This window comes from Chrysemys picta, chromosome 11, assembly GCF_011386835.1.
Source record: "Chrysemys picta bellii isolate R12L10 chromosome 11, ASM1138683v2, whole genome shotgun sequence".
NCBI lineage: Eukaryota > Metazoa > Chordata > Testudines > Emydidae > Chrysemys > Chrysemys picta.
This window is the reverse complement of record NC_088801.1, coordinates 77059678-77081945: the sequence shown is the minus strand read 5'-3', so window position 1 is coordinate 77081945 and position 22268 is coordinate 77059678. Positions and strand designations below refer to the sequence as shown.

Sequence of the window (22268 nt, the reverse complement as noted above, 5' to 3'; positions counted from 1 at the left end):
GCTCAGGTTTGGGAATCTCCTTCACATCCTCAATTGTGAAGACCGATGCAAAGAATTAATTTAGTTTCTCCACAATGGCCTTATCATCATTAAGTGTTCCTTTAGCCTCTCTATCGCCCATTGGCCCCACTGGTTGTTTAGCAGGCTTCCTGCTTCTGATGTACTTAAAATTTTTGCTATTACTTTGAGTCTTTGGCTAGCTGTTCTTCAAATTCTTTTTTGGCCTCCCTAATTATATTTTTACACTTCATTTGCCAGAGTTTTTGTTCCTTTCTGTTTTCCTCACTAGGATTTAACTTCCACGTGTTAAAGAATGCCTTTTTGCCTCTCACTGCTTCTTTTACTTTGTTGCTTAGCCATGGTGGCTCTTTTTTGGTTCTCTTACTATGTTTTTTAATTTGGGGTATACATTTAAGTGGAGCCTCTATTATGGTGTCTTTAAAAAGTTCCCATGCAGCTTGCAGGGATTTCACTTTTGGTGCTGAACCTTTTAATTTCTGTTTAACTAACCTCCTCATTTTTGTGTAGCTCCCCTTTCTGAAATTAAATGCTGTAATGTTGGGCCACTGTGGTGTTTTTCCTGCCACAGGGAAGTTAAATTTAATTATATTATGGTCACTATTACCAAACATTCCAGCTATATTCACCTCTTGGACCTGATCCTGTGCTCCACTTGGGACTAAATCAAGAATTGCCTCTCCTCTTGTGGGTTCCAGGAATAGCTGCTCCAAGCAACAGTCATTTAAGGTGCCAAACTAACTCTGCATCCCTTCCTGAGGTGACATATACCCCGTAAATGGGGGGACAGTTAAAATCCCCCATTATTATTGAGTTTATTTTAATAGCTTCTCTAATCTCCCTGAGCATTTCACAGTCAATATCACCATCCTGGTCAGGTGGTCTGTAATATATCCCTACTTCTATATTCTTATTATTCGAACATGGAATTACTATCCATAGAGACACTATGGTACAGTTTGGTTCATTTAAGATTTTTACTTCATTTGATTCTACGCTTTTTCACATATAATGCCACTCCCCCACCAACACGCCTTTTTCTGTCCTTCCGATATATTTTGTACCCTGGTATTACTGTGTCCCCTTGATTATCCTCATTCCACCAAGTTTCTGTGATGCCTATTATATCAATATCCTCACATTTAATACAAGGCACTCTAGTTCATCCATCTTATTGTTTAGACTTCTAGCACTGGTATTTAAGCACTTTAAAAACTTGTCACTTTTTAGCTGTCTGCCATTACATGCTGTAATTGAATGGGACTTTTTTTCTTTTGACTGTTTCTCATCAGATCTTACCTGTATTTTATCTTCCATCCTCTCCTCCTTATTAGGACATAGGGAATCACCATTTATAGATCCTCCCATAAGGGATGTCCGAACCACATACTCCTCTGCACCTGTCGGCTTCCCACCAGCCCTTAGTTTAAAAACTGCTCTACGACCTTTTTAATTTTAAGCGCCAGCAATCTGGTTCCATTTTGGTTTAGGTGGAGCCCATCCTTCCTGTATAGGCTCCCCCTTTCCCAAAAGTTTCCCCAGTTCCTAATAAATCTAAACCCCTCCTCCCTACACCATCATTTCATCCACGCATTGAGACCCTGCAGTTCTGCTTGTCTAACTGGCCCTGCGTGTAGAACTGGAAGCATTTTAGAGAATGCTACCATGGAGGTCCTGGACTTCAATCTCTTACCTAGCAGCCTAAATTTGGCCTCCAGGACCTCTCTCCTATCCTTCCCTATGTCATTGGTACCTACATGTACCACGACCACCAGCTCCTCCCCAGCACTACACATCAGTCTATCTAGATGTCTTGAGATGTTGCACCAAGCAGACAAGTCACCATGCGGTTCTCCCTGTCCAGGCAGGCAAGTCACCATGCAGTTCTCCTGGTCACAGTTGACAACAATATTTCATTATAGAGCTCTGCATAGTTATACTTTGTTTGCTGTAGATAGCTAGCTAGAGGATAGATGCTTAATTTTTGAACCTGCTTGCTAACATTCAGGTCTGATGCCTACCACGACGTGTCCACTCAGATATTCCAATGGGGGCTGAAATTCTATTTACTACAAAGAAACCCAGAGTTTTCTATAAAGTTAGTAACATCACTAACTCAGGACAATGCTCATTAAGGATTTAGTGGATATACAGATCACTTTTTACAATCATGTAGCACAAAAGGCTTCCCTGAAACTTTCAGATAGTTTAAATCTCTTACCTTGAATTAGTGGTATGTAACGTGCAAGTAGCTTCGCCCTTTTCTTTTCATATCCTTTTTGAGTGATGTCTCCTAAAGCAACAAAGAAAAGAGTAAGTATTCGCAGTGTGTTTTAATACACCTATCCGTTACAGAATGGTATCTTAGGATTTTTTTTTTTTTTTTTTAAATAAAGGAATTACACTTGTGTCTAGCCATTGGGCAGGTTATAGGAACAATGCATGACCTTACATACCATATGTGCTGTAATACCTGGACACAACAGCATGAAACCAAAAAAGAATAAAAAGCCGTTACAAAACTTGGAAGCGTCTATAGGTTGAAGTCAGATCCGTAATGAGTGCATGTGTGTTTGATTAGTACTTGTACTAGGGTTGACTTTGCAGAGGGTATTTGCTGTCTACCAGAGCACAAAAGTTCTAGAGCAGCACAAAAGATCTGTAGCGTTAAAGGAAACCAGTACAGACAATATACTTTGAATCAGACCATTCTGTGATGCCAGAAATGTTTATTGCACCAAGGCTTAACGGAAGATGCTTTAGCAAAATGGATGTGCAGTACTTTTTCATAAGTGTTTAAGATCTTACTACCTGCTCTGTTTTTTTCCTAATGTTTCCTCTTTTCAACACTGCATCAAATTATATCAGTTTTCAGCACTAATCTCGATTCTGGATAGTTGACATACAAATCATTGCGTTTTCAGCCATATTTGCATACATTGTGTCTCTGCGAACCATGACATTTCCTTTTGCATAACATATCCCAGTCTACAAGAGAAATGTAGAACAATTCTATTTTTCTAGAAATATTTATTTACTGTTAAGAGAACTTTTGGGGACTAAGATTTGCATGACTTCCGAAAAACAGAAGGAAAAAGCTTCATATAAAGCTTGCAGCAAAGTTATCATAAATTACTTCTATCAAGTAGCTTAAATCTGCTCTTTAGCTCATGCTCAGGACAGACAGTATGTGGAACAATAATTGGTAAACCAAAATTTCTCTTCAGAACAGTCCCTGCTTCTTGAAGGTGAATTATCCCCCCTTTCATATTTTTCCACTACATATTGGGGAGGAAGGGGAGAACTTTGCAGTTCCACACACAGTCCTAACAAAGCAAACCTCCTGTTACTGTGCTAGAGAAATTTGCAGCTGCAGCAAAAATATAAACTGAAGCTGGGACCGTACGTCAAGAGCATTTTCTCAGCTTCTGCTATGAAATACATTTCAGACTCATTATTATTTGTTTCTAGTAGTAACCACAGTATGAGACACACTATGTAAACACAAAGAAAGCCTAGGTCCTACCAAAAAGCTTACAGAGTGAGTGAGAGTGTGTGTAAAAAACGTACATGGACTTGGATATGGCCCTATCAAATTCACGGGCATGAAAAATGCATCATGAAGCATGAAATTTGGTCTGCCTCGTGAAATCTGGCTATTGTTTGGGGGGAGGAGGGGGAATGTCACAATATTACCATCCTTACTTCTGCGCTGCCTTCAAATATGGGCTCCTGGCCAGCAACCGCTGCTCTCCAGCTGCCCAGCTCTGAACGCAGTGCCGCCACCAGCAGCAGCGCAGAAGTAAGGGTGGCAATACTGTGATCACCCTATAACCCCCTCAACCCCCTTTTGGGTTGGGACCTCCACGTTACAACATCATGAAATTTCAGATTGAAATGTCTGAAACCATGAAATTTAACATTTTTTAAATCTCATGACCATGAAATTTACCAAAATGGACCATGAATTTGGTAGAGTCCTAGAAATGGATTAGGTAACATCACCAAACAGAACCAACTGCTTTCTAAAAGTTGAGGAATTTTCTGTTTCCATCCTGTTGTGAGAGGGAAAAGAGAGAGAATAAAAAAAGTTTCAGCAATAAACAACTTTGCTGATAACTGATGCGCAGCATTCATCCAGAAAAGTGGCACCTATAATGCCCATTGGATGAACACTAAGTATGCAGTCACTCTACTGATGTATATCACATGGCTTTGAATGTGTATGAATAAAAATCCATGCCTGTCAGACATTAAAAAGAATAAAACCTGGTCCTTAAAACTTGTCCATTTCCCTCAGAATACTGGAGGATAACCATTTCAGTGTTCTCAACTGTACCGTCATGACATATGCTTTAAGCACAGGCATTCCTCAACTCCCCAGTTCCTACCTGCATCAATATTCATTGATAATACACAAGTGAAATTACTCCAGCACCACGATCAGTTACAAGGAAAACAAACCTATAAATATGTGTACATGACATGTTAGCACACGAACAGGTTACAGTAGCTGGCAGGTACTGTTCAAAAACCCCCCTACAAATATTAAAATTACTGAGAATTGTCGAAACTAAATATTAAACATACATGGACATAACTTCAAATTTTTAATAAAGATCTATAAATATGGTTTAAAGTACACTTTGTACACAGGAGAAATAATATTTTGGATTGTATTTTTCCTGAAATATAAACTGAAAAGTATGCTAGGAAAGTCGTAAAGTTATAAATATTCACAATACAAGAATTTCAAAAATACATCTGGTGAACGTGTACCAGGGAAATCTGAGCAAAAAGACAAAGGCACATTTATTACAGAAATCACTTATACAAAAGGAAAGGTAGCTTACCAAACCAACAGGATACATTGCTTTCAGTTCTGTAAAAAGACTACCATCAGGGAAAACATATTTTGTCTTAAAAATAAAAACTATTCAACAGAACAGAAGCAATCTCCTTCTCCCAGCAAACACTACAAAAAATACTGAGTGCTACACGTAATTCGAGATAAATCTACCATAGTACCTTAAATTGGGGGAGATCATCATTTTCATAGCTCTGAACCACAGCCCAAATAATCCTTATGTCAACTTTCTTTGCAAGGCACTTCTCAAATATCAGCCAACTGACAGGATCTTCACAGCAGCAGCAGACCCGAGCACATTGTTAAGGGAAAAAAGCCTCACTTAGAGTCAGAATATTGTATAAACTTTCTCTTTTGACATATCAGGTACAAGTTCATTAATCCTACTGAATAAAAAGGAATTACGAATAAGAGCGCTTTCTTGAATCAGGTTAGGAAAAGTCTAAAGTCAAAAGCTTCTCTGTAGATCTTCAGGGCCCCGAGTGAAAGACAGACACTGCACAGCAGATATTTCTTTGTTCCTGTCTCAAAAGCTCAGGGGTGGATTCCCTACTCTACAATTGCACCCCACCCCCACCACATACACAGTGCCACAGTGGGATTAACCCAGTTCATGTTGGGTTCCTTTGTAATTCCCATCCCCTTCCTAAAGAAAAGGGCCGAGTTCAGTCCCAGAGGCACATCTGGTGTCGCAGGGCCACAGCTGCTGTCATTTAGCCTCACTTTCTCCCCAGTTATTAGACAAGACAAAAGCCGCCTGATGTTCCTCAGTCCCAGTGAACCAGCTGGGAACATCTCTGTGTAAAGTTAGAAATTGGCTTGGATGGTTTGAGCTGTCAATCTGCTGCTTAGAATATATACATATTTTAGAAATGTGTCAAAGAGATTAGAGCGAAATGAATGTCTGAAAAAGGAAAGGACTGGAGTTTTCTTTATCTAAAGATATCAGAAAAATTAAACACAAGTACACAAAGGTAAATTCTAAAATGCAGGATTATCCTCTAAACTACCTGAGGAATGTGTTATGATTTATCACAAGGTAATTTAGTCACTGTCAGTTTAACTGATTTTAAATGGTTATGTCTCTGAAAAATGTAGGAATAGGAGCTGCACAAGAAACAGATGGGCCCTTAGCGCTGGGTAACTCTGAATAGTGGTGAGCAGACTCCCTCAACGCATGTGAAAGTTTGTGAAACATTACTGAAATCTCTTTCAAATACTATCTCACTGCCTTAAGTCACAACTATTTGCTAACTAAAAATAAATTTTGATTTGAATATTAACTCTTAAAACTTGAAAAATAAACTTTGTATCCATTTTAAAATAAAATAACCAATAAAATATTTGTAGCCAACAAAAATAAAAAATCCATGAAGGAGGCAAGAAACCTCAGCTTCAATTCTCCACCCCTACTTTTGTCACACTTCGGAAGATAACAAGGGATTTGTGTAGCACATGGTATATGTTGATATCACCTGGTAAAGGATCATCAAGCACGCCAACTGGTTTGACTTCCAACAGGCATTTTTGGGGCACATAATATTCTTTCTAGAATTCTGTTAATTAAGTATACTGAGAGCATCCATTACCTTTCAAAATGGTATAATGACAAATTTAGCATAGCACGATCAAGAAAATATTATGAGTCAAACTATGGGGAAATAGTGACAAATTCTGAGAGCGGTCTGCATATTAAGAAAGCACACATGTACCCACATTTTCATGCACAAATTCATCAAGTGCATGTGAAAAGCTCGGCCCAAACAAGCAGCTGCTGGATAGTATTAGGACTTGTCTACACAGTGTGGCAAAGTGCACTAAAAGGGTGTGATTTCTAAAGCACACTAATGTTCCGAACTAACTCGTCCACGGAGAACCTGCTGGTGTGCACTACAAGTATATGAAAGCACACTAGAGAACTTTTAGTGCTCACTAGCGGGGTCTACATAGATCATTTAGTGCACTACTCATTACTCTGCTTTAGAAATCACACCCTGTAGCTCACGCTGTTGTGCTGTGGACACAAGCCCTTACATCTCTTAAAAATCAGGTACTAGATGCGAGACTAAATTTGACTATGGTATGACAATTTAGAACTACAACTGACAGTCCTACAGATAAGCAATTTTATGTCACTTAATGCCCAGAAAATTAAAATGGAAAAAAAATTACTGTTTTCAATTACACAACAGTATTAGTTATCTAGTAACTGCAGTGCCTCTTCATAAAAAGGATCACGTCCTTTACAAAGCAAGGATGGGATTTTCAGATACGCTCGATGTTGGCCTAACTCTGCTCGGACTGGAATCAATGAGAGCTTTACCATTATCTTGAGAGAAAATCTAGATCAACACTGAGCACTTTGGAAAATCCCATCCTGAACACAGATTTAAATACCACAGATCCACAAAGCACTATCACCACCATTTTACAGATCAAGAAGTTGAGGAACATATAGGCCCACTGTGACCTAAAGTGTGTGACACAGCAAGGAACAAAACAGGTCTACTGACCCTCAGTCCGATCCTCTATCTACTGTAGTGCAATGCTGTGTACATGCACTACTCCACACCCAAAACCTCTGTATTTCTATTAAGAGTTCAAAGATTTTCTGCACTTTAATAAATTCTTAACAGATTCTGAAATATCTTAATCGTTTGCCTCTAGAGCAAGTGTCTGCACCCCGCAAGTGCAAGCCAGGTTAAGTATCTAGATCACAAAAGCAACATGGCAATCATCCAGGCTCAGTTAGGCCAATTAATGAATTGTTGTTCTAGTGATTAAGTAAATCCCTATCTTATTCCACAGGGAAAAGGAAAAGCTGGTCCTACAGCTCCTGGTCAATCCCATTAGCACTCTCTATGGAGTGGAGCCGACTGACAGACACCCACTCTAAATAAATACGCAGGTGCGCCAGTCTAATTCTAGCTACTGCTGCTACAATTTAATTATTTGAAAAACTGGTCATATTTGAGATGCAAGTTTTCTGTCTGTGACTTAAATCCAAACAAACTCATCTAGTGCTACATTAGGGTGAGAGAGAGTAACTAACAACGGTTTTCATCAGGCCATTACAAGACTCTGGCTTTTTCATTTACTGCAGATATGAGCTACAGAATATAACCAATTCCTTGCAATACATTTGAACTATTTAAAACGAATTTTAAAAGATGGATAACTCAAGATCATTTTTAATCCATTTCAACTACAGTGAGTTTACAATAAACAGCAGGCATCTTTTAAAAATATGTTTCATACAAAACCTTCATATACTACAGTTATCCTTTACAGTAAAGCTTGTTACAGTCTTCACATAGAGGATTTAATTTGGTAATTAAAGCAGATAAAGCTTTGATATCATGCCATTACGGTAAATCATGAATGTTGTCTTTTCCTTTAATAAGAAAAAGCTATGTGCATGTAGGGAAAAAATCATCTGGTAGGGGATGCACTGTGCTTCCCCTAAAAAGAAACATGAGAACGAACACATTAGCAAGGGTTGAGCAGATCAACAATGACATGCTTTAAAACTGTATCTGACCTAAATTTATTTTGTGTCTTACATAGTACTGATAAAAATACCTAGATGCAGTACCACAATGAAGACCTCTGAAAAGCTTATTTTATATACTTGAAATACCATATTCATAACTTTGTCTTACTCGAGGACTAAGTACTACCAAAATATGCACTATTTAATCCTTATGAATCCAACTTGATTACTGTGTCAGAAAGGCAATATGAAGAGTGAAATAATTATCCATTAGCCCAGTATTGTGTCAAACTAGTATTCAAGTATTCAAATGTATGTCTATTTATTTCTACTTTTGCTGTAGTGCCTAGGAGCCCAGTCATGAACCAGCACCCTATTGTGCTAGACACCATACAACCTCTTAACAAAATGAAAGTCTATGCCCAGAAGAGCTGCAGTCTAAGTACAACACAAAAGACAACATGTGGCTATACCCAGATGGGAGAAAACTAAGCAGCTTTTATTATGGCACTCAGCTGTAGTAACATTAATGAACTTAGGCTCCCACTGTCCTGGGAGGAAAGGTACCATTCCTATTTTCCATGTGAGGAACCAGAGGAAGAGAAAGTAAGTCACTTGCTCATTGTCACACAGTAAGACTATAGCAGAACTTGCAATACAATTCAGATCTGAGTTTATGTTCAAGGCCTTAATCATGAGACCATCCTTGCTCCTACTGGATAGATGTGTATTTAAAAACTGATAAGAGGCACATGATAAAATCTTTTTATTTAGGGCAATTTAAGGAGCTGATCCATAAGACCACTTACCCTCCTCTTTAAATTTGCTCTCAAGACCCAAGGTATTAGCCAGCCAATAACAGAGAAAGGGATATTTGGGGATAAAAATTAAAAATGATCATTACATTATAATCACAATGTAATTCCTCTCCTGCACCTTTTGAATGCTGCTTGTTTTAGATGATCATCTCTTCGGAGCAGGGATCAAGTCTTCCTTGTGGATTGCATCAAGCACTTGTGGGTGCTATTTGAATACAAATCAAAACGATTACTGGGCTATAAAAAACAACAGTAAAATTTGAAGGAATTAAAGGCTAAATTCAGAGTGGCCTCCCGCTGTGTGGGATCCAGAGGAGGAAGCCCCAAAAGTTAATGACCAGGGGGTCCCCATTATGCCAAGTGCTATAGCTCCTGCCCCACACAGCTCCTAGTCCAGGTTTATCGGAAGATCCCTGGCCAAATGTTATTTGCAATAGCAGGCAAGCTATACATACAAACTGATCATGGTACAATACTGCATTTTCACATATCTATCACCACACAATTTTCAGTAAATTGCTAGTCTGCTTCCTTGTTATAAATAACAAATCTTTGTTCTAGGCTTGACTAGTTACATGACATTGCGTTGCCAAGGCCTCACATAACAGGTCATAAAAAATGTTAGCACAAGCGTTTGGGGTTCTTTTGAACCAGAAATTTTGAACTAGAAGGGAGTTCAAGTTGGTCTTGAATACAAATTCCCTTTATTATAAATGTATAAAACATTGCCTAAAGCAGTGGCGCACAAACTTTTCCAGTCTCTCCCCTCTCCCCCTCACCATTAACAGAATCTGTCCTAGCGTTGCCAACTGTCTAATTACACAAAGCCAAACACCCTTGCCCTGCCCCTTCTCCGAGGCCCCAATCACTCCATGCCCCCTCCCCCTGTCGCTCGTCCCCCCCCCCGCCACTCACTTTCACCAGGCTAGGGCTGAGGGGTTCAGAGTGTGGGAGGAGGCTCCGGGATGAGCCTGGGGCTGGGGGAGAGTTTGGGTGCAGGGGGGGGGGGCTCAGAGCTGGGGCAGGGGATTGGGGGGCAGCAGGGGGTGAGGGGTTAGGGCTCTGGCTGGGCAGCACTTACCTCGGGTGGCTCCCGGTCGGCGGCGCAGCAGGCTAAGTAAGGCTCCCTGCCTGCCCTGGCTCTGCGCTGCTCCCAGAAACAGCTGGCGCGTCTCTGCGGCCCCTGGTGGTGGTGGGGTGTGTCTGCGTGCTCTCTCTGCCTGCAGGCACTGCCCCCGCAGCTCCCATTCGCCGCAGGTCCCGGCCAATGGGAGCTGCGGAGTCTGCGCTTGGGGCAGGGACAGCGCACGGAGACTCCTTGCCCCTTCCCCGCAAGGGCACAGGGACGTGTCAGCCACTTCCAGGAGCAGCACGGGGCCAGGGCAGGCAGGCAGCCTTACTTAGTCCCGCTGTGCTGCCGGATTTTAGCGACCTAAAATCTCCCAGTTTGGCTTCAGTAGCCTCTGGGAAATAAGCCTGAATCCGGGAGACTTCTGGCAAAACCAGGAGGTTTGGCAACCCTAATCTGTCCGTGCCTCTCCTCCATTACTGCACAACCAAGGCTTCCTCAGCAGTGGAGCTTGGGCTGAAGGCAGAGCAAGGGGCAGAGCGGAGCTAGGGCTAACCAGTCTTGGTATTAACTGACAATCTCCTGCTTGAATCTATGGTAAATTACCTTTTGTCTAATTTCTCTAGGAGTAGGAGCTTGCTACACAATACTTTATAATCCATCCAAAAATCTTTGGTCGATTTTCTCTACATCTCAGATTAACAGGGACTATTGTGAGCTGCACTGTAATTTCATTTTTATGATATCTACAGTACATTTACCATATAGCTGATCAAATTAAATTACAACTGACAAAATACAAAAGTTGATTTTTATGCATTACCCGTGTTATGTCTTTGTTCATTGCTCATCTACATAAGGCACTTCCCGATTTTGCTCCTGTCTACATCTTTGCTTTCACGTACACTTACTCCTCGTCCGTCTTCCAGACTTTTCTCAAACCTCTCTCCTTTATTTCCTTGTCATTCCATCTACCATATGATTCTTACCCCTCAAACAAGCGCTAGGCTCCCTACCTGTAAATTACAGCTCCCTCAAAACTCACTTCTTCCTTATTAATCCTTGCCAGCATTTCCCCTAAGAAGCTCATAGATCAGTGACTGTCATGAAGGGAAACTGCCTCTTGTGTGCAGCTGAGTGGGGAGAGAAGAGGGTCCAGTGATCTTGCTTTTTATGGCTACACCTGCTGCTGCCAGATTGTAGAGGGCTTCCTCGTTCCCTCTCCCTTCTATTTCTCTCTCTCACGCACAGGGAAAGACAGTGGTGCCAAGGAGGAAATAATGAATCGGTGGCTTGCAATTAATGAGAGGGAATGAACAGGTGAAGGAGGGGACATATAGCAAGAGAAGAAGGGGAGAGGAGTTGGAGGCACCAGTCATAAGTTTTAAGTTTGAGATTGGGACAGTGATTCATTGCACACAAAGAAAATTCAGGCTGTGAGAATTCTTGGGGGAATTCTGGGCCATTGCGCATGTGCAAATTTCATGTCCCCCACAGAAAAATGACTTTTTCTGACAAGGAAGCAAAGGGAAGCTGCAAGAGCAGTCACGCACCACCCTCTAGCAGCGCAGGTACATCATTTCAGGCATCCGGAGCAGCCAGCGGAGAGGTAAATCACCATGGGGCTGGGGGCTCATACCCTGAGCTGGGATTAGCTGCTAGTCCTGGCTGGGCTGGAGGCAGGAGAGGACAGGACGTCCTCTTCCCCTGCAGGGAGCGTCTGGGGTTGTCTCAGACCCACCCCCAGAAACCTCCCCCAACTGGAGGAAGCTCAGCATCCTCCCTTGCTTCCTGCCCCCATCGCTCCTTAGCTGTGGGGGGAGGGGTAGATGTATGGGGAGCTGCTCCCCCATCCACCCAACCTCTGTGCATCTGGACCTCCCATACCCAGACACCCCTGCCAAGCCTCACCTGGTACATCCAGAACCCCCCTAGCCCTCCATACCCAAATCCCACCCAACTGAACCTCAAGCCCTACCTCCAGACCCCCATCCCAGCACCCAGACCACCCCCGACTGAGCTCCCTGCAAACACCCCCCACGCCACTAACCAACTAGCTGCACCCAGACTCCCACCCCACCAAGCCCCACCTTCCCCAGCACCCAAACTCCCCAGCTGAGACCCCCTCACCCCCAGACCGCTCCGTTGAGCCCGAACCACTTTCATCTGGAACCTGCTGTCCAACGAGCCTCTGTGTATCCACATCCCCCCACTGAGCTGCCTGCACCCAGATTGTCTCACACAGAATCCTCTCACCCCACACTTGGATCCCTCCACACTTGGTTCCTGCCTGCCTCACACCTGGTGCATCTGGCGCAGAGGGGCAGGGGCCCCAGGGTGTTTCTGGGGCAAGGTCCAGGCCTTGTGCTGTGTCAGGGTTGGGTGCAGTCTTACCGCTGAGTTTGTGTCCTGGGGATGAGGGGGCTGCAGGGTGATCTCTGAACTTCATGCATCCAGTGGCCTGTGCTCCCAACTGCCATGCAGGGCCCTCTGCACTTATATATTGACAAATAAAACTTGGTAATATTTTAAAATATTGTGCACAGAATTTTTATTTTTTTTGGAGCAGATTTTTTAATTTTTTGGCACATAATGCCCTCAGGAGTAGTAAGCACCACATAGACTTACAGCATGATAGAAATTATTGTGAAAGGGCTGGGAAAGAATAAAAAACAGAACGAGGAAGACATGAAGCCTGTCACACAGCTGGAACCACAGGGCTTGGAGTCCTATTATATCAATTGATGCAGCCTGAGAAAGCAACCAACAGAGTTGGTTCACAGGTAGCCACATAAATCACCAGGAACCCAGATGACTTCCTCACTAACTGCTCAGAGAAAAATCTACTGGATGCACAAGCAGACACCTATGTTTCACTGCAAAAATGGAACTAACAATTCACCCCAAACCATAAACTTCCGCACTTTGAGCTTGTGGCCCCTATTCAGGAAAACTCTCAAGCACATGCTTAAATCCATCCCTATTCAGAATAGCATTTAAGTCCCACGATTCATCAGCATTTAGGCACATGATTAAATGATGAATTGAATAAAGATACCCTCCTCAATCAGGGCCTTGATGATGTGCAGGAACATGAGTCCAGGAGGAGTGAATGGTTATGCTAGAGAGCCAAGTAGTTCCTTACCACACATTCCGATGTTTTTTACTACAAGACATGAGCATATGCCATATACATTTGTATCAGGTACATATTACAAAATAATTATATTGATCTGCTCACGCATGGTCCACATTCTGAAGGGTGCTAACCAAATAACCCCCCACAGACACACGTTTTTACCAACCTGTCACCTCTTCCCATGGATTGTTTTTCTCCACAGCCCCCTCTCTCAAATTGTGCATTTTCTCTTTCGTTTCCAGCATGTCTGCCTCACAACAGAAGAAATGGTTCCTTACTGTAGCTGTGGTTCTTTGAGATGTGATGCAGACATGTATTCCACTTAGGTGTGTGCGTGCCCAGCACAGCAGAGCCAGAGAAATTTGCCTATCAGTACCCGCAGAGGGGTGGCACTCATGCCTCATGACTGTAGCTCCTCTCCTGGATACATGAGATGGCAGATTTCTATCCACCTTATAGTCCATTCATCCAGCCCACACTACTTTAACTTGCTGGTAAGAATACTGTAGGAGACCGTATCAAAAGCTTTGCTAAAGTCAAGGAATAACACGTCCACTGCTTTCCCCTCATCCACAGACCCAGTTATCTCATTATAGAAGGCAATTAGGTTAGCCAGGCATGACTTGCCCTTGGTGAATCCATGCTGACTGTTCCTGATCACTTTCCTCTCCTCGAAGTGCTTCAGAATGGATTCCTTGAGAACCTGTTCCATGATTTTTCCAGGGAGTGAGGTAAGGCTGACTGGCAGGGAGGATCAAATGCCAATATCACTGCCAGATGCACTTTCAGTAAACTAAGTGCAAGTCCCAATGACTGATGGTGAAGCAAGTACTCCAAGATGTTCTGGATAGAAGCCACTGTTGGTTGGACTCCATGGGCTAACGATCACACCGAAAACTGCTTCCAATTTGCTGAGTAGGCCATTCTGGTAGAGGATTTTTTACCGTTGAGCACGACTTGTTGGACAGCTGCTGAACACTGCTCTTCCTCCTCAATCAGCCCTGCAACAACCACACCATGAGATGCAAGGAGCTGAGCACGCGATGCAAGGTGCGGCTATGATTCTGAGTAAGAAGGATGGGACGAAGAGGAAGTCGGGATGGGAGGCTGAATAGGAACCGTGAGAAGGTTGGACAACCAGCACTGTCTCTGCCATGCCGGGATTGGCCCAAACCACCATGAGCTTGAGGATGCCCTGAGGGATGATCAGGATTGGGGGGGGGGAAGGCATACAGGAGAGTCGACTGCCAACTGCAGTGGAAAGCGTCAGACAGGGAGCCTAGACTGAGGCCCCCTTGACAGCAGATCAGGCGACATCTCTTGCCGTCCCTTGTACCAAACTGGTCTATTGTCAGGATGCCCCAAGCTGTGAAGATGACCCAGAGGACATTTGTTTTCAGGGACCATTCGTGACTTAGGGACAAATGCCTACTGAGATGGTCCGTGAGATGATTCTGAACCCCAAACAAACGACTATCAGAGTAATGTTCTCCTCGACGCAGAACGGCCACAGCCTGATCACCTCTCAGCAGAGCAATCTGGAGTGTGCTCCCCCTTGTTTGTTCATGTAATACATTGTGGTGGTGGTGTCAGTAAGTATGTGAATCACCACGTTTCTGAAATGGTGCCAAAAAGCAAGAAATGCAGATGGCCTGAAATGACAACAAGTTGATAAGGAGTGAGGCTTCCTGCTCCGACCACAGTTCCTGTACTTTCAGCAACCCCAGGTGCACCCCTCAACCCACCAGGGAGACATCTGTAGCAACTGACTTGGCTGACAAGGGCTGGACAAAGGGAATGCCTTGGTAAATGTTCTGTGGGCTCAGCCACCATTGAAAAGAGTATAGGACCAGTGGAGGGAGACTAACCGGCTCTTCATTCTCTAGACAGACTGGGACGGTGGACTTATGAGCCACATATGAAGGGGCGAAAGTGCAACCTTCCAAAGTGGACACCTCCCATGGACCACAGAGTAGATCTACAATCCTTGAAGGAGCGCAGTGTCTTGCCAGTTTCATCCGAGAATAGCATTTGGCCATCGAAGGCCAAATCCTGAAAGTCTTGCTGGACATAGGGGCAATCCCCGAATTCTGCAGCCAGGAAGTTCTCGGCATGGTGACCACAGAGGTTATCACCCTGACCGAGGCGAGCATGGACTGCAAGCACATCTTAGTGAACAAGCATGCAGCTCAGTGACAGACTCCTGAAATTCCTCCCATGAGGCCTCAGGCAGTGGGTCTGCAAACTTGGAGATAGCTGTCCAGTTAAAATCATACTTAGGCAGCAAGGCTTGCTGGTTAGCAATTCACATCTGTAAGGAAGACAAGGTGTACATCTCCCTGCCCATGAGGTCCAATCATTTAGTCAAGTATCAGAGGGGTAGCCATATTAGTCTGGATCTCTAAAAAGTGACAAGGAGTCCTGTGGCACCTTACAGACGTATCCGAGCATAAGCTTTCATGGGTGAATACCCACTTCGTCAGATGCATGACTCATTTAGTCAGTTCTCCTCTATGCCTTCCCCCCAATCCTGATCATAGAATCATGAGGTAGATATACTGGAGGGTCCAGAGTGACCTAAACAAATTGGAGGATTGGGCCAAAAGAAATCTGATGAGGTTCAACAAGGACAAGTGCAGAGTCCTGCACTTAGGACGGAAGAATCCCATGCACTACTACAGGCTGGGGACTGACTGGCTAAGCAGCAGTTCTGCAGAAAAGGACCTGGGGATTACAGTGGATGAGAAGCTGGATATGAGTCAACAGTGTGCCCTTGTTGCCAAGAAGACTAATGGCATATTGGGCTGCATTAATAGGAGTATTGCCAGCAGATCGAGGGAAGTGATTATTCCCCTATATTCGGCACTGGTGAGACGACATCTGGAGTATTGCGTCCGGTTTGGGGCCCCCCACTACAGAAGGGATGTGGACAAATTGGAGAGAGTCCAGTGGAGGGCAACGAAAATGATTAGGGGGCTGGGGCACATGACTTGTGAGGAGAGGCTGTGGGAACTGGGATTGTTTAGTCTCCAGAAGAGAAGAATGAGGGGGGATTTGATAGCAGCCTTCAACTACCTGAAGGGGGGTTCCAAAGAGGATGGAGCTCGGCTGTTCTCAGTGGTGGCAGATGACAGAACAAGGAGCAATGGTCTCAAGTTACAGTGGGGGAGATCTAGGTTGGATATTTCACTAAAAATATTTCACTAGGAGGGTGGTGAAGCACTGGGTTACCTAGGGAGGTGGTGGTGGAATCTCCATCCTTAAAATCCTCTAAGGCCCAGCTTGACAAAGTCCTGGCTGGGATGATGTAGTTGGAGTTAGTCGTGCTTTGAGGGAATCCTCAAGCTCTAGGTGGATTGGGCCACGTTCATTCTGACTGCCCCAGCATGGCAGAGACAGTGCCCAGCAGCAGGTGGTACTGGAGCTGGCATGTTTCAGAGGGCCTAAGCCAGTTTAAGGAGCACACTGTTGATGGTCCCAAGCCATTTGAGTCCATTTCTTAAATGGTCTGCAGATCACTCAATGCTATTTGACATGGGCCTCGCTGAGACGGAGCAAGCACGGTGTGTGTGGATCACTCTTGTGGATCGCTCCCCACACGAAGGATAATGTTTAAACAACCTACTACAACTAACCAGAACACACACTAAGGGTACGACTAACAATATACAACAAAAGAAAACGAAACTAGTTGAGAGGTTGAGACCACACAGAGCTCCAACTCCAGCCACAGGCAGTAAGAAGGAACTGAGGAAGAGTTGGGGCTATAGTGCTTCATGTAGCCAGGGGAGGAGCTACGGCCATAAGGCGCGAGTGTCGCCCCCTCTGCAGATGCTGCTAGGCAAATTTCTCCGGCGCCAGTGCGCAGGGCCGCACACACACTTAAGTAGAATACACAGTTGCATCTACCTGAAGAATCAGGCACCTCTAGCATGCCCCAGGAAAGCGGTTTTCAGGCCTTACATTTTTTCTCTTTTGTTTTTTATATAAATTCAGGCACTACTTAGCCTTATTCTAATCCCTTCATAGAACAGTGGCTTTCCAGCTAACTTCAAAATCATGTCAGTTTAACATTCTTTTTTAGTTACCAAGTAATTTGGTATTTTGCTAGTCGCTGATATTAACTTTGTTTCTTCAAAAGGATAGTTTCCTTTTTAAATTCCTAGATGTGTCGTATATAAAAACAAAGCTCCATTCCATGATGTATTCTTAGGAAGAATATGAATAGTTAAAATGTCACATGAATACAGGTACAGGAACAAAGCGTTCTGTTACTCAGAAATGCTGCTATGCTTTTTCCTCATTGACCTTGAAAAGGTGGGCACGGTTTGTGAGGCATCACATGAAAGTTTAGTTTACTATGTTCGTTGTTTTCAATGTTAAATATTAAAAATATGTTACTATAAGCCTGTTTCATGCTGAATGTTATGCTACTAAAATTTTCCTGCTAAGGCAGTGATCGACAGTGGATTCCTTCTATAAAATGAGATTTAGTGCACTTGAGATATTGGACTGCATCTTTATTACTACATTAAATCTTTATTTAAACCAAAGGATGATAGCATGTTAGAGGACTAAGTCAAATGAGTTCATCCTAAAAGGCTTAAGGAATAAGGAGGCATCTACAATTTCATGTTCACAGTCAAAGGCTGCAATACGACTGCAAACCACCCTCTGCAGAAGAGCACTTAGCTAGCAACACAGCAGCAGTGCCAGCAGGTTAAGCAGAGCAAGGCTGCAGCTGCTTCATAGCACCTATGCTTATAGTTCTTCACTATCGGCACAGAAATCCAACAGTGGTATCAGAGAAAGTCACTGCATAAAAGTAAGCTTCCTAACTAGTACCACCAACAAATTAAGTAGAAGCAGTTTTAATATCGCTGCATTCACTAAACCTACTTGTTCTTGTTGCTAATCTTAGAGCACCGATTGTCAGATTTAGAATGTGAACTACAAAACTTAGATTACCTAACAAACTAAGAATGCTCTGAGGAAAAACGTGCAATCATTTATATTTATTAGTAAAGACCTTAAATATCCACAGATATTACTATTTTGAATCTAGTGTTCCTGGTTTCCAATTCTACAACAAAATTTAAAAAAACTAAACCAGATTAGAATATCAACCCCTGAGAAATTCTACAGACTAGCTGGGACTACATTGCTACTCAGAGTTATCCAAAGGAAACACACAACATACTCTGCCTGCCTTTAGATAATGTGGAATATCCTTTCATCTATCAATTACAATACACATATTATATTGATTCTGGTATCTCAATGGGGAATAGTTTGCAATGCCAGAAAACAGATGGTCATAGTAGATTTTTTATTAAATTTTTAGCTCAAGAAGCAACTGTTTATGAATGACTAATTCTTAAAAATATATTCAGTCTTACAAAAAGAGCAAAAAATAGTTAATCTAGAAGTCTGTTCTAGAGCCCATTTTTTCCAGCTTGTGACCTTTGTCAACATTAAATTTCAAAATTCACAGAGTATTCTTGCATTTAAATTTCAAAGATAACTACATACATACATATATAAAAATATAAAACTAAATCTTTATATTTGTCAAATTAGAGTAGATTCCAACAGAGCAGATATTACAGCCAAATATTCAGATTAACATAAAGCAAACTAGATGAGTGAAAACCAAAGCAATCTTGGAGTTTTTTTCCCTCACTTACATGGGAGCAGCAAGAAGACTGAAAATTCTAATGTAAATCAGACTATGGATTAGATCAAACATGCCTGAGAGAAGGTAGCTATCTGAGCATGCATAATTCACTCTACTTTTTTTGTTTTGGGAACTCAAGATTAAAGGAATCAATTTTCGCTTGAATGGCTACCAAACATGTCTACTCTAGATTCAATGCCCATCCAAAGACCAAGACATGAGGTGGAGAGAGTCTGGATGGGGTTGTCTTCTGATCTTGCCCCTGTCCTGTGTCAAGAGATTTGGGAAGGAAATGGATACTGATGGGTGGCAGGGCTGAAAGCTGGAGAAGATTGGGAAAACAAAAACTGCCCTTAAAGAAAGACTTTGGGGGGAAAATTGGACACTGTGCTACTCCCCAACTGTCTCCTGGGACCACAAGGACCTTTTTCATCTTAATCCTGAAAGATGTCCTGACCAGACCGGAGCAGAGAGAACCAGATGACATTATCACAATGAAAAGTTTCAGAGTAGCAGCCGTGTTAGTCTGTATCCGCAAAAAGAAGAACAGGAGGACTTGTGGCACCTTAGAGACTAACAAATTTATTAGAGCATAAGCTTTCGTGGACTATAGCCCACTTCTTCGGATGCATATAGAATGGAACATATATTGAGGAGATATATATACACACATACAGAGAGCATAAACAGGTGGGAGTTGTCTTACCACCTCTGAGAGGCCAATTAATTAAGAGAAAAAAACTTTTGAAGTGATAATCAAGCTAGCCCAGCACAGACAGACAGTTAGATAACAAGTGTGAGAATACTTACAAGGGGAGATAGATTTCAATGTTTGTAATGGCCCAACCATTCCCAGTCCTTATTTAAACCGGAGTTGATTGTGTCTAGTTTGCATATCAATTCTAGCTCAGCAGTTTCTCGTTGGAGTCTGTTTTTGAAGTTTTTCTGTTGTAATATAGCCACCCGCAGGTCTGTCACTGAATGACCAGACAGGTTAAAGTGTTCTCCCACTGGTTTTTGAGTATTTTGATTCCTGATGTCAGATTTGTGTCCATTAAACCTGTCTGGTCATTCAGTGACAGACCTGCGGGTGGCTATATTACAACAGAAAAACTTCAAAAACAGACTCCAACGAGAAACTGCTGAGCTAGAATTGATATGCAAACTAGACACAATCAACTCCGGTTTAAATAAGGACTGGGAATGGTTGGGCCATTACAAACATTGAAATCTATCTCCCCTTGTAAGTATTCTCACACTTGTTATCTAACTGTCTGTCTGTGCTGGGCTAGCTTGATTATCACTTCAAAAGTTTTTTTCCTCTTAATTAATTGGCCTCTCAGAGGTGGTAAGACAACTCCCACCTGTTTATGCTCTCTGTATGTGTGTATATATATCTCCTCAATATATGTTCCATTCTATATGCATCCGAAGAAGTGGGCTATAGTCCACGAAAGCTTATGCTCTAATAAATTTGTTAGTCTCTAAGGTGCCACAAGTCCTCCTGTTCTTCATTATCACAATGGTTCTCAAACTGGGGCCGCCGCTTGTGTAGGGAAAGCCCCTGGCGGGCCAGGCCGGTTTGTTTACCAGCCGGGTCCGCAGGTTCGGCCATTTGCGGCTCCCATTGGCCGCAGTTCGCTGCTCCAGGCCAATGGGGGCTGCGGGAAGCAGCGCAGGACAAGGGATTTGCTGGCCACAAGATCATGTGCTGTGCCTTGTTTCTCCAGCAGTGAGGCTGCAAGTGAGTCAGTACCAGAGACAAAAACTGCATTGTCTATCTTCATTGTTCTTTTTGCCCCTTTGTGTGTGTTTGTCTTGTTCTGTCTTCTAGGAAATGGGATTGGACTTTTGCAGCAGCAGCAAAAATGACCGCTCCAGCCCATCTCAGCTAACTTATTCCCCCGCCCTGCAAAAGTACAGTTATTACCCATCTTTAATACCATCTAAGAGACTGTCAAACAAGGGGTTTATTCCTTCTAAAAAACCTCTCTCCAGCTAAAGAGAAAGGGAACAAAGGAGACTATTCAAATGAAAGCCTTGCTTAATACTTTATATTTCAAATGCTTTAACTGTTTTATCTTCTTTTCTGTACCTTTAATAAAAGGTTAAAACAATGTTTAATGTGTGTTTGCCATGGTACTAAGCAGGCTGAGGCCTCTATATACCAAACCTTGAGCCTTATTTAAAGATGGACAGTGACAGGGTCTCGTTAAACCCCTATGATTCTTTGGGTCCATATATTCATTCTTCATTGCTACAACAGTGCTGTCGGTACCATCAATATAGAAATGTAGCGATTTGTATAAGGAATAGGGAATGAAATACTTCTGACAATGTCAGAATCTCCCTTGTAAGAGCCAAGTCCGACAGAAGGGTAGATTTTTGATCCAGAAAGATGATATCCTCCTGGGTAGTGTAGCAGTCTTCTCCCCATGCAGCTTTGTAGCTGGAATTGAAAGGCCTAAGAAGCTGGTGTCTCCCTATGTGAGCGCATTGGTATAGACGGCACATGGAATTATTGATTGTCCTTTGCTGGCAGTGGTGGTGGTCCCAGAATTGACTCAAATTTCTCCTTGATTGGTATTGATGGCCCTGCTCCTGTTGCCGATATTGAGGCACTTATTTCTTCAGAGCCTGAAGGTCAGTCCATGACTGAGTTCTAGCACCTCCAGAAACAAGAGCAAAGGCGTCATCCAACTGAGATGATGTGGGGGAAGCAGCCCTTCTCTTAGAATTGGACCTGGAGAGGGATTTCTAACCCTGTAATGAGTCATGGAAGAGAAGTCTTTGGCTCTACCTCTGGTCACCCCTGTATCAGAAATGGTAGGGCTAGCTTCAACCGGTGTACTGGTCTGCCTGGCCTGCATCAGACTGAAGCATCACAGAATGCTCCTATGAGATGTTTCCTCAGTCTCAATGCCCGAGCTTGCCAGGTCTGGCTGGGAAACAAGCGGCAGATACTGATAGGGATACGTGCTTCTCTGAGTATCAGAGGGGTAGCCGTGTTAGTCTGGATCTGTAAAAAGCGACAAAGAGTCCTGTGGCACCTTATAGACTAAGTGGGTATTCACCCACAAAAGCTTATGCTCCAATACTTGTGTTAGTCTATAAGGTGCCACAGGACTCTCTGCTGCTTCTCTGAGGCAGTGTAGGCACCTCTGATGTTTGTTGCTGACCGGGAAAG

At 43.0% G+C, this 22268-nt stretch overlaps 1 protein-coding gene across 10 annotated transcripts in view; it reads right to left on the bottom strand.

Annotated features, from left to right (window-relative positions):
• The window catches only part of DIP2A (disco interacting protein 2 homolog A), a 200231-nt gene that overhangs the window by 133031 nt on the left and 44932 nt on the right, over positions 1-22268 (bottom strand). For 8 of the 10 annotated variants that reach the window (XR_010591670.1, XR_010591669.1, XM_065562263.1 and 5 more), the window contains one exon: positions 2240-2311. Coding sequence is in view for 4 of the 10 variants with exons in the window: in XM_065562263.1 (XP_065418335.1) it covers positions 2240-2311 (72 nt within the window). In the remaining 6 variants the exon portion in view is untranslated. Of the gene's footprint in view, positions 1-2239; positions 2312-5046; positions 5156-22268 lie in introns of those variants that run through there. The other 2 variants (XM_005311139.5, XM_042861821.2) reach the window with 2 other exon arrangements.